Below are 12,734 nucleotides of genomic sequence, written 5' to 3'. Positions count from 1 at the left end.
GATGTATCGAAGCAGGAGAGCAATACCTCCTAGCGAGTAAATTCTAGATAGCGGCTAAAGTGCCGGCCAAAGGGAAAAAGATGTTTAAAAACGCGCTGAACTATTCAGTTGAGGAGGCGTAGAAATCCGGAAAAGGAGGGAGAGAGTTGGAGCCCTAAGTCGATATAGCGATTTCTCGAGGCGTATAGCTCACGAGGACGGGGACGCTAAATTCGCTCAGTGGCAACGGCGAAAAAACAGCCAACCTTCCCCGGCTTTCGCGCGATTTAAGACACGAAACGGCGACCAGCGAGCCGCCATGGAGGATCCGCAGAGTTATGGTAATGGCGGACGTGGATTACACAAGATCGCTGTGCACGATTAAGGCTTCCGTCAGACAAACAAGCTATCCGCCGTCGCGCTACGCTGCGCTGCCACCTTCCGCCTTAAATCCGGCCCGTTCTCCTGGTTCGAACAATCGTCTATTGACCGGTAAATCAGAATTAAAGATGCATCTGATGCGCAGGGGAAACGAGCTCTGAACCGAACGTAATTTTCGCCAGTCGCTAATGTAACCGAGCTTTCCGGCTTGTCCGTCCCGCCAAAAAATTCTTCCTTTCCCTTTTGTCCATAATTATCGCGAATTTTCGCCACTCGTTCAATCCATCGAATGTCTCTAGCCCGATTGTTTTCCGCAGCCCCTTGGATCGCGAACGCCAAACTTCCTACAACTTCGTGGTGGTAGCTACGGACAGCGGCAAGTACGACGCCAGGAGTACCACGATCCCGGTCGAGATTCGAGTGAGCGACGTCAATGATAATGCCCCTGTCTTCGACGAGTATCCCTTTCGTGCCCGCGTGTCGATCGGCACTCAGCCAGAGAAGAACATTCTGCGAGTAGTGGCGACCGACGCCGACGACGGTCCCAATGGAGAAGTGGTCTACTCCTTTCTGCACGAGCAAGAGAAGCCTAAATTCAGGATACACCCAAGTACAGGTGCCGTTACTGCGGCGTTATCTCTGTCGCAGGATAACGGCAAGACGTATCACTTGGAGGTGCTGGCCAGGGACAAAGGAAATCCACCGAAAAGCACTCGAGGATTGATCGAACTGCAAGTCGGGGATCTCGCCGACTTGGCGCCAGTGTTGAAATTTCAAAACGAGTCGTACGAAGTTGTTATTCAGGAAAATTCTGCGGCTGGCACCGAAGTAGTCCAAGTCTCGGCCGTTCGGTCGGACGGTAGAAGGCAACACGTTTCATACTCCCTTGGATCGGGCAACGACTTTGGCACGTTCATTATCGACGAAGATACCGGCTTGTTGCGCGTGAATGATCCCTCTAGGTTGGACGCGGAATTGTGGACCGATATGAGGGTGAAACCTGTGGAAGAACAAACCGATGACAGTCGAACGAATTCATGGGGTAGATCTCTGGAAGGACAGCAATCCAAGGAGAAACCTAGAGAAAGTTCGCAGCATGTGCTCGCTGTAGCTGCTAGAACCAGCGGTCCCGATCCCTTGGAAGCATACGTGAAGGTTGTAGTCAAAGTGTCCGACGTCAACGACAATCCACCGATCTTCACTCAAACACAGTACTCGGCAACGGTCCTGGAAGGCAACGTCAAAGGAGACTTTGTCGTCAAGGTAAAAATATAACGTCGATATGTTAACAATAATTTAAAGTTTCCACTAGCTTGTAAGCCAGAGGCGTATAATACGCGTGTTTCGTTTGCATAGCTTTCGGCCAGCGATGCGGACCAAGGGATGAACAGCAGAATCTTGTATCATATCGTCGACGGTAATCCGGACAATGCGTTCACCATCAGTCCACCGTACAGCGGCATAGTTCGAACCAATATCGTCCTCGATCGTGAAATACGAGAGAAATATAGACTAACGATAATCGCGACGGACCAAGGAAATCCTCAGTTGACCGGAACGGCTGCTCTCAGCGTCCGCGTGATCGATATCAACGACAATCAACCGACTTTTCCAGAGCACAGTATCATCTCCGTTTCCGAAGGTAAGCCACGTTAATTATCACTAACGACGCTAAATTAAGGTCAGAAGGATAGCAAAAGATAGAATATAAATGTCATTGAGTTAATTATGCCGGTCGTATAGTTCAATTATGGCGTTTATTCTTCTCAGTGTACGGTCGAGGCGAAGGTTAATCACCGATTATTTGTCTCATCTGGTCGCGATCGTGCGCAAACAAATTACGGGCAAACACGAATACGCGTACACCTTCTTAATTTCGGCTTAATTGCGGCCGGCAATTAGCTCCCTCACGACCAACACGGCGTTGGTCAATAACTCCAGAACCAGACGCTCTTCGAAAAGAACGATCGAATTTTCATATTCGTTTACTATCCTATTTTACGTGGAATTCGTTAGCATCGATTCGCTCGAGTTCTAAACGACTTTGTTGAAAGATCGGTTGGTCGAAAGTAGAAAGAGATGTTTCCGCGTGGCAAAGCCGAGTGTATCTTGTGAGAGGCGAAACGCTCGAGAACGCAAGTGTACGAAAGAGAAAAAGAGATGGGATCAAAGAAAGGGAAAAGTAAGAGCAATGGAAAAAAGAAAGGGACACGAATACCAGAGGTAGGAGTGCATACTACTCTCAAAGTATAAAGTTAAGTGGGAAAGGATTTATGCCGGCATTAAAGTCCAACTGTTCGGAACAATCTGCATAACTTAGGCGAGGCTGCGAACGCCTGTTTGAATAATTCGCGGTCTTCGTTCTTCCTGTTGTTCCACGCTGTTTGTCCTTCACATTCGTTTCATATTGCTCCTCATTGACAGATACGATTCAATGAAACGGCACCGAGCGAAGGTGGCCTCCAGTTTAACGCGTAAACACCAGGCTTCGCGCTGCTACCTTTTCGAGCAGACCTGCTTTTTCGCTGGAGTAACGATCAAAATGTTGAAAAACATGACATGAAGAAAGGCGATAGACTGTAAAAAATAGATGAACAGGCGATACGTAAAAGTAATTGATCAGAGCTACACGTAGAACAATTTTCTGATAGTTCAGTACGATATCTTTTTCTCTGCGCTTTCTGCCGTCTTCGGACGGCGAGATTTAAACGCGCTTCGTATTCTTCACTTCGTTCTCTTGTGCCTCTCATCCTTCCGCTCTTAGTATATGGGAGTACTTCCCCTTCTCCTGCTCCTGTTCTTCTTTTCTTCTTTCGTCCACGTTTTTGTTGTATTCTTTTTGATTGTTCGTTGTTTTTTCTTATCTTATCTGTCTTTCTTTTGGTTTTTACTGTATATTTTTAAGGTTCAACGCAAAACAACGTGCGCTCTCACGCGAACGGAATAACGTGAGATCGCTATCTACTTTGTATCATCGTAAAACTTGAACGCGCTGTAAACCAGACTACTACATAGCAGCCCTATTGAGGATGCAGCATTCGATAGAATTTAAATAGCGCAATCGCGTAACGTGTTAAATATGCAGAAACGTGGTAGCCTTTTTACGTGCTTATTATCACCTCAAAGATTTGACTACGTATCCCTTCGACAATGACGTGGGAGGCCTCGACGAAGGTCTCTACGCCCGTTGTGATGCGATCGATTGCGAAAAATTTGGTCGTGGCATAAAGTAATCGATGAAATCGAGGACACGATTACTTCATTGAACCGCGCGCTGATAAAAAACGATCTCGTAGTCGGGTCCGTTCATATTTTAGCGAAGCGCATGATAATTGTTTTTAATTATCCCGGTGAACGTGGCGTATGTAATTATCGTTCAGCCTAAAACGAGAGGTGCGGTTCGCCGATGTTTGATAGCCCACGCCTTTGTTCCTGAAGGGCCTTCCTTCGCGTCCGCTAGATGGGAACACGTACGCGGCTGCACACGTACACGTGTATCCAAAGGAGGATTTAATCGACAGCATCGATCGTATCGGTTCCGAAAGTGGCACTGACACGAGAAATCGAAACAATGGTAGACCACCGACGAGCGCATTTTCCGTACAAGGAGCACATCGCCGACATCGTATTCGTATTTACGTAGCCAATCCGCGAATACCGAGGACCTCCGGTAATCAGAATTACCGCGATATAACTTACGGAGATCGAGTAGTACCCGATGTGAATTTATATATTTCGCGAGCAACGAGTTTTACCACGTGCTGGTTGCCTGCTCTCTCAGCCTGTTTCTTGGAATATCGCGGGCTTGAAGAGAGAAACGGAAACGCGGACGAGAACATCCACCGATAGAGAGATCTTTGTTTCGACTTCCGTGGCATGACGCGCGGCGTGGCGGAGGAACACTACCGGCATGGCGCGGCGCGGAGCTTGTACAGTGCGAGCCACGCGTTCATTCAGGGCCGTGGCCGCTCTCGAAACCGATTTACACGACTTTAACGATCACCCGTGAAATTTACGAGCGAACGCTGCCGCGTGCCAACTAGTCCCCGAGTCATTCGGACGCGTCACTTCATGGGAAAATAATTCCTTTATCGGCGCGTGTATCGCTCTGCTCGTCCTTCATCTCTGTCCAGACTCTGTCGTTTCGCGAAATTCTATTTTAAACGTTATCGTTCCTCACAGTAACGACGATACTTTTGTTTGGTGGTACGATTTCTAATATCCAGTGGCCGCTCGTAGAGATATCTCTCTCACAATTTGCTCACGGCAAACTGCAGATTATCGCCTACGATCCGCAGACCGAATCTTCGCCGAGCGTTCTTCTTAGCACCAGCGAGATAGAGAGAGCCGATAAGTAAGGATTCAATGCATTTTAAACGCGACTCCCTCGAACTGTCTTTAACTTCGCGGAAGAGCTCGGTCTGGCTCGGCCGAGATTGCAACACCGCTCTATATATATATAATACTCTGTATACGTATCGCACATGATCGTCTGGCGGTGACAAAGTGGCTTCTGGCCGAAAATAAAAAGATCAAGGGAAGCGGGTTGGCCCGTATAACGACGCCATTCATCAGTAACAACGGAGTCTGGCATTGTACCACGATGAACTGGCTGCCATTCGATGTTCCAGTTAAATGGTTCATCAAGAGCGGACGTTCTGTGTCGCTCGACGAACTTAACGCTATTTTCCTCCCAATTTCAGTAAAATTCTAACGAGTTGAATTTCATTTGCGATGTTTTGCGTTAGGTACCGCTGTTGGCACCGTCTTAACCACCATCACGGCGAACGACGTGGACAGTTCCCCGGCTCTGAGCTATCGATTTGGTAACGTGACCAGTCCAGGTCCTTTCAGTATCGATAGATACGGAGGCAAGGTCGTTCTCCGAAGACGTTTGGATGCCGAAACACGGTCGGAATACAGCTTGCAAGTTATCGCCAGCGACGGTGTTCACGAGGCGACCACGGACTTGATAGTTCGTGTCATGGATCTCAACGACAACGCTCCACGGTTCCAGCAATCCGCTTACATCGCCACGCTGCCTGGTAAGTAATTTTCGTGGCCGTTTTCTTCGAATCCGCGAATCGTTTGCCACATACCGTACCAACCTGGTCGGAGAGTTTCCTGCGAAGCGAAGTTAGTAGACTCGTGTGAACGTTGAAGGAGAAGAGATCGCAGTGAACTGTACATAGCTACGAGTTGCAACCTATTCGGTCGATATTCCGTCGAAGGAATAGCGGCGAAAGGGGCTCGAAGAAACGAGGGAAAGGGAGAGAAAGATGTCGAGGGGGACGACGACGGCCCGAGGCAAGTCTCTCGGCGCGAAATAAACGTGAGTTTAAAAACTGGTTTTTAGTAGACACACGTTGTCTTGTTGCCCGTGTTCCAAACTCGAATTGACACCGCGCCAAGATAAAGCGCGGAAAAGAGAAGCGAAGAGAACGGAAGAAGCCGGACGAGGGGGGACGAGCATCGAAAACGACGAAAAGGAAAGGAGAATGGAAGGATGAAGGAGAGGATCGATGAAAAGCTAGCTACTCGAACGCCGAAGGGAGCACACAGCGAGCAGAGAATAGAGAGGGAGAAAGGGGGTCGGGTGAAAAGGAATGGCAAAGACGGCATGGAGAAGGGACGAAGGGGGAGGGGAAGGGAGATGGAGAGGAAGCAGAAGGGAGACGAGGAGAATTGCGAACGCCTCGCACATAAATAAACGCGAGGACACCGTTTGCGAGGCAGCCGAAAAGCCGCCTTCGTTGCAACCGCCGGCCGAGATCGCCGGCTTCGAAGACTCTCGAAACTTATTAAAAATACATAGGCCCGCGCCTAATGGTGCATTTGGGTGGGCGGCAGAGGGGTGACAGGGGAGGCTGGATTGGCAGGAGGTGGACGTGGAAAGAGTTGAAAGGGGGGAGCTCCGATGGTGACTGCCTCGCGAATTTGCATCTCTCTTTTCGTCTCCTCTCGGGCTTCGCCGCGTAGATTCGTAAATAGAGTGGGAAAGTCAAGAGTGACGTTTTAAAAAATACTCTTCTCCGCAATTGATCGATGACGCCGCTTCCAGTAGGGCTATTTTGTCGCGGAATTTCCAGAGAATAGGCGAGCAAGGTTTAATTTTCTCGCTGACACTCTTTCCGATCTCTCACTAGGGAGGAATCGTGCGCAGATCATTTATATCGTGATAAACGAACGAGGAAGACGGGTTAATCTGGCGATTATCAAAATCGTATTAAACTGTCCGGGGAAGGCAGGATATATTCCGAAAAGAAGGTGGGATTAATGAAGCTCGGCCAGTAATAAGAATTCGTCCCACTGCAAATCGTGATGCGAACACGCATACTCCACGGTCATACGCGTCTCGCAATAATTATAGAGTACCTGTCACTTCTCGGTTCAAATTCCCTTTCCTCCGAGGTCGTCCTACCTCCTCACCTCGGACATCCCCAAGGGGGTGCGCGTTCACCAAGTTTTATTTCAGCCTCCCCTCCTCTCCGCCTTTCTTTCTCTCTCCTGTTTCATTCCAGCTTTCTTCTTTATCTTCCTTTTTCGCTTTAGGTTGCAACTTGGCACATTAATGCCGAGTTATCCGACGATTTGAAACGCATCGAAATGATTTTTGTAGCTGCGGAGCTGCTCCATCCTGCTGGCCCCACGGCTCGCCCGAGCGATTTATATAACTGGTTATTATTTCATACTTCCGTTCAGCCCGATGTCAGGACGGCTTATCCTCCTCCTTTACCAAGAAAAGAAAGAACTTAGTTGGTGGTGGCGGTGGTGCTGCTCGAGGACGTGGTACCTCCAACAAAAAGAGGTGGAGAGGGTACTTGACCTCGCGCCCATGATCCCTCGATCTTTGTCCCGCGCGCTTTTTCAAGTATACTCTCCCGAAGCGACCGACGATCGATTCCCAATACGTCGGTGCAAATACTTAGCTTTTTTCATCTACATTCCGCTTTATCGTACTCTCGATATAGGGAAACTTCGTACGATTGCCTACGATCGATAGCTCTTCTCTCTTTCTCACTTTCGTCATTCTTTTTTTGTCGTTGCAGAAGGACGAGGGGACTTGCAAGAAATTCTGACGGTAAACGCGACCGACGACGACCTTACAGAGGACAACAGTCGAGTACGATATTATCTGCTGAAAGCTACCAAAGGTTTCTCAGTGCATCCCGCAACCGGCGTTCTGACGGTTAATCGTACCGCGATACCAAGACCTTTGCCCAAAGAGGTGGAGTTGGCCATCGTAGCGGAAGATTACGGTAAGCCACCGGCCTCGTCCATATGTTCCGTCGTCGTGCGATTGAGCAGCTTGAAGAGCAGCTTGCCCGGCAAAGAGTACAAGGTCACTGCGAAAGAAAATACGTTGAAGGGCACCACTTTGATGAGATTGTCCGACGTGGACCTTTTGGACGGCGCCATCGTTGCCGGCGATGATAGCGGAACGTTCGAAATATCCAGAGGCAAATTGATTCTCTCCAGAACGCTCGACAGAGAAACGAAAGACAAGTAAGGACGATCGATTTTTAACGTTTTCGTAGGAATTCCAATTTGGCACTAACGAGGGTTATGAATTTTTCAGATACGTTTTACGACTAGGCTCCAAGAACGAAAACATGACGACCGGGTCGCTGGTAGGAGACGAACCTGTTACGGTAATCATTACGGTGGAAGATGTGAACGATAATTACCCTCGTTTCTTGGAGGATCTTCATCAAGTATCGATCAAAGAGAACGCAGTACGCGGTACCACGGTGGCCATGTTGCGCGCCAAGGACGACGATCTGGCTGGCAGCGTGGCTGCGAATTTAGCGTACGAAATTACTTCCGGTAACGACGGTGGTCTGTTTCGCGTGGACAAAACCACCGGCGCTGTTCAAGTAAACGCAACCTTGGACTGCGATCTCGAACCAGACATTCACAATCTAGTGGTCATGGCGTGCGACAGCGATCCAGTTTCTCCTCTGTGCGCTTTGACGAGGCTTCGTATTCACCTGGAAGACGTGAACGACAATTCACCCAAGTTCCCAGTCTCTGAATACCTGGAATTTGTCGGAGAGAACGAACCGATCGGGACGATCGTGTTTTCCGCGCGAGCGTCGGACTTGGATCGCGGTATATTTGGATCTTTGAACTACTCCATAGTATCTGCCGCGGCAACCGGATTTTCCGATATCGACGATAGCTGGAAATTGTTCGCTGTAGATGGAAAATCCGGCACAGTGACGACGCGCGCTGTCTTTGATTATGAGCTGCGAAACAGATACGCGTTCACTCTACGAGCAACCGATACAGGTGGCCGAACGGCAGCCGTCAGAGTCCGAGTGGAGATCGAATCCAGGGATGAATTTTACCCGCAATTCACAGAAAGAATGTACAGATTCGGTATTAAAAACGGAGCTCAGGTGATCCCTGGAACGGTGATCGGTCATGTAACAGCAACAGATCGAGACAAAGGTCCCGACGGACGAGTCGTTTATCAACTGACCTCGCAACACCCTTATTTCAAACTGAATCGCACCACAGGCGCGTTGATTGTGAAGCAGAAGCTGGTGCACATTGATATGGACGTGGAGGAATCGTCGAGGTTAGTGGTCAGTGCCAGTTCCGGTAGACAGGGCTCTTTGTCGAACATGACAGTGGTAGAAATCACTTTGACGGATGATAGCGACGTGAACGAAGCTAGAGGCGCCACAGCTTTGGCTACCCCGAACGATGTTGGGTCTAACATGGCAGTCGCAGCGACTGGGGGCCTAGCCGATTGGGCGTTAGGTTTATTAATCGCTTTGCTTTTGTTGGTTATCGTCTTTGGTGCTATTTTCCTCTACCTTCATCTTCGAAATCGAAGGCATAAGAAACCGGGCACGAAACCGAGTTTAAACGGGGAGAGCAATGCCACTGCGTCCAATAGCTACGTGGATCCAAGCGCCTTCGATACTATACCGATTAGAAGCGTTGCCGGGGTGGGTGCAGGAGGAAACGGAGGCTCTGGGAACGGCAATGGTGGAAGCGGTGCTGCTTCCTGTCAATTTGCACCCCCCAAGTACGATGAGATACCACCGTATGGTACCTCTGGTCAATCCGGGCAGCAACAGGCGACTTCGGAATTGTCCGGCAGCGACCAGTCCGGCTCGTCTGGCAGAGGCTCGGCCGAGGACGACGGAGAAGACGAAGAGATTCGAATGATCAACGAAGGCCAACAGACTGGAGACTCGGCTAGTGATCTCTCGGTTCACAATACTCAGGAATATTTAGCCAGGTTAGGCATCGTCGACCCTCCGGCTGGTACTCCGAGAAGACCGCCTGAAGCGCTGCCTCTCGATAGCTTACACTTGTTCGAGGACGAGGCCGCCACCGAAGCCGATATCGCCACCTTGATTTATGGGAAAATCGGGGAACCTGGAAGGCCGATGTCGGGTTTAGAAGTTCCTGGAGGTCCATCGATGAACGGATCCCTAAGTTCCATCGTTCATAGCGAGGAGGAACTGACTGGATCGTACAATTGGGACTATCTGCTGGATTGGGGTCCTCATTATCAACCACTTGCTCACGTGTTCAGCGAAATCGCCAGGCTGAAAGACGACGCTGCTAGCGTTCAAAGCGGAAATTCAGGAAGCAGCGGCAAGACCAAGTCTGTACATAAAGCCCCGCCCCCGCCATTGCTCACTTCCGTTGCTCCTAGGTCGTTGGCGGCTCCCGCGTTAGCCAGGGGCATTCTTCCAAGATCTCCGATCAGCCACGATGCTTCCACTTTCCCATCGGCGGCCCTTAGCCCGAGTTTTTCTCCGTCCTTATCTCCTCTCGCCACCAGAAGTCCTAGTATCAGTCCTTTGGTGCCACCTGCCACTCAAAGGTCCGGTCAAAGTGCCAATAGAGGTATTCCAGTTACCGACGCTGAATTAAGGATCTAACGGTATATCGAAATCATAGTCGCGTTGCGTCAGATATTAGTATTAGTCCCGTTATATCTTGGATCCGGTAACGCGTATATTCGATAGCGTCGATTCGAAAATTGCGAGTTATATTTTAGAGAATGTTTTAATCGGAGTTTATCGCGTTGAAAGCGTCGTTAGCGTATACCCGATTTCGTGTGATTACAGTATGAGCGCAGTGTGTATAAAATAGAGACTTTAAGTTGACTGACCTTCGACGAGATTCTCGAAGGTGCCAAAGTGCACATTTTTTTATTTCCGCCGTGATAGTCACGAACGCCTCTTTTACGCGTCTAGTTGTAGAATCGAAACGAACGTTTGTAGATAATCCCGTATTCTCGTACTCGCGCAACGATCCTAACGTATAGAACGTATGACCTGCGGAAAAGAGGCGATTGCGCGATATTTTTTTAAGCATAGATATACGACTGTTACTTGCCGTTTCGATCGTCGGTCGATCGATAGTTAAAATAATACTCGTTTGTTTGTACATAGAGGAGTCCGAAATGGGCCTCGTAATCGTTAAGCAATCGTGTAAATAATACTCATGCGAAAAAACAAGAAAAAATTGACCATTACGCCTTATAATCAAAAGATAGACTCGATAGCGCACCGATAGTCTCGATTCGAAGTCCGTGTCTTCGTGCCATGCCCGTTGAAACGCGCGGCTGTACAGTCACCTTAATTTCGTTAGAGACCGAGACGAATCGGTCGATCGCTCGAACGAACGTTTCCTCGAGCATGGCGATATCAACGGATTGAAAATGCGTCGACACGAGCGAACTGATCGATCCGATATTCGTGCTCGCGCAACTCCGGAGATACCTTTTCATGCCCCGTTTCATTTTTACTTTGTGCTGGTCTTCCAATTGGAATTTCGATGTAACGGAAGACGACAACGTTTTTCTCAGCCAGGTATATATATACATAAAAATATTAGGAAATAGGTATGTCATATTTTGTATAAAAAAAAACAACTCTTTGTACAAAGACTCTTCTGTGAGCCCAGGATTCACTTGACGGTGAATTTTAAATAAATGAATTTTTTAGGAATCTATCGGATTTCTGTTTACAAACCCTATATATCTCATTGTGGGTATTTAAAGGAGACAGGCAAGGAATATGTTTGAAAAGAAGAACACGACAGACTTGTATAAATCTGCGTCTTGTAATACAACACGTTGAGCCTTACAAGTATATTCACATGTAGTCTTTGAAGTATTTTGATAAATTATTTCTCTATTCGCTCTTTCAGATTATAAGACTACGAACAAAGCGCGCTTTCGTATACGCAGTTTGAACGAAAAATAAAATCAATGTTACGCAAACGGTTGGGCTACGGCAAAACTCGAAGGTAAACGATTCGACGCAAATTCGACAACCGGGAAACCTGAAAAGCAAAATTGTTAAACGAAAACGGCGACGAAGTTGCGAAAATTATTCCAAGTTTCTCGACGAACCCGTGTATATTTTTCAAGCGACGGAGAGCTCGCTACGAAGCACTATTTATCCAGTTAATTTGTACATTAAACAGTCTCTACGAGAGAACACGTATCGACCTACGTTTCTAGTGCCTAAAATTAGTGAATCCTTTGCAGAATTCTCCTATAACGGTATAAATACATTGTAATTTAAATGGCATGTCCAGTCTTGAAACTTCTCGTTTACGAGCGCTATGTCATCTTTTCTTTTTCTTTTTTCTGTTTTTTTTTTCCTTTTAATCATCTTCTTGGATGTGTTACAAAGTCGGCAACTGTAACTTGAGATAGAAATTGGCCTAAGGTTTAATCGAAAACAGAGGCAAAATCGCAGATTCGGTACTTGTCGACAAATATCTCGGACAAAAATGTCTTCGGTTCTAAGATCGTCGATCTATCTTCGGTAAAGATTTCTATACACCGATCTACGTTTGTCGATGGTCCAAATATGAAATTCGGTAGGATAAACGCTAAAGGAATCTACATTTTCTTTCGAAATGTTTCGTCTACGTATTGGTAGTGTTTAACGATGTTCTATCTATCAAACGTTAACCGATGGTATGATACGTTTGTAAGTAATTACTATCGTGACTCGTGCTAATCGATTCATATCACAACGATTCTAACGCTACACAAAATGTTGCATAAAACCCTTTACCAACTTTTCGATATTCTTCCACGTAATTGTCAAGAATCGATCAAGATCCGATGTAAAAGGGAACATCGATCAAGCGTCACAAAGTCATCGTGGCACCATGCAAGGTTTCACTCATTGTCTGATAACGAAGAAAGGTTCTCGATTAGTTAAATGTTTCGTGAAATTGTTTCATCGATTCGCACAATTCACACTGTACAAAAGATTTTGTGGCAGTACAATGATCGGTCACGGGATATATTTACCAGGCAATGAGTTAACGCTGCCCTACGCTTGGCAAATAAAAAGCGCTTTTACTACTTTCGGGCGGCC

The 12,734-nt window shown here is 47.6% G+C and overlaps 1 protein-coding gene across 1 annotated transcript in view; it reads left to right on the top strand.

The window, feature by feature from the left end:
- LOC100749750 (protein dachsous) overlaps positions 1 to 11,346 on the top strand; it is a 229,991-nt gene extending 218,645 nt beyond the window's left edge. Inside the window, exons 13-17 of the mRNA XM_033318889.1 lie at positions 678 to 1,623; positions 1,717 to 2,002; positions 5,109 to 5,405; positions 7,410 to 7,866; positions 7,940 to 11,346. Coding sequence (XP_033174780.1) covers positions 678 to 1,623; positions 1,717 to 2,002; positions 5,109 to 5,405; positions 7,410 to 7,866; positions 7,940 to 10,268 — 4,315 coding nt within the window. The 3' untranslated portion in view covers positions 10,269 to 11,346. The remainder of the gene's footprint in view (positions 1 to 677; positions 1,624 to 1,716; positions 2,003 to 5,108; positions 5,406 to 7,409; positions 7,867 to 7,939) is intronic.
- The last annotated feature ends 1,388 nt before the right edge of the window (positions 11,347 to 12,734 follow it).

Source organism: Bombus impatiens, unplaced genomic scaffold (genome assembly GCF_000188095.3).
Source record: "Bombus impatiens unplaced genomic scaffold, BIMP_2.2 scf_0129, whole genome shotgun sequence".
NCBI lineage: Eukaryota > Metazoa > Arthropoda > Insecta > Hymenoptera > Apidae > Bombus > Bombus impatiens.
The sequence above is the reverse complement of the archived record's forward strand: the minus strand, read 5'-3'. Positions and strand labels throughout refer to the sequence as shown.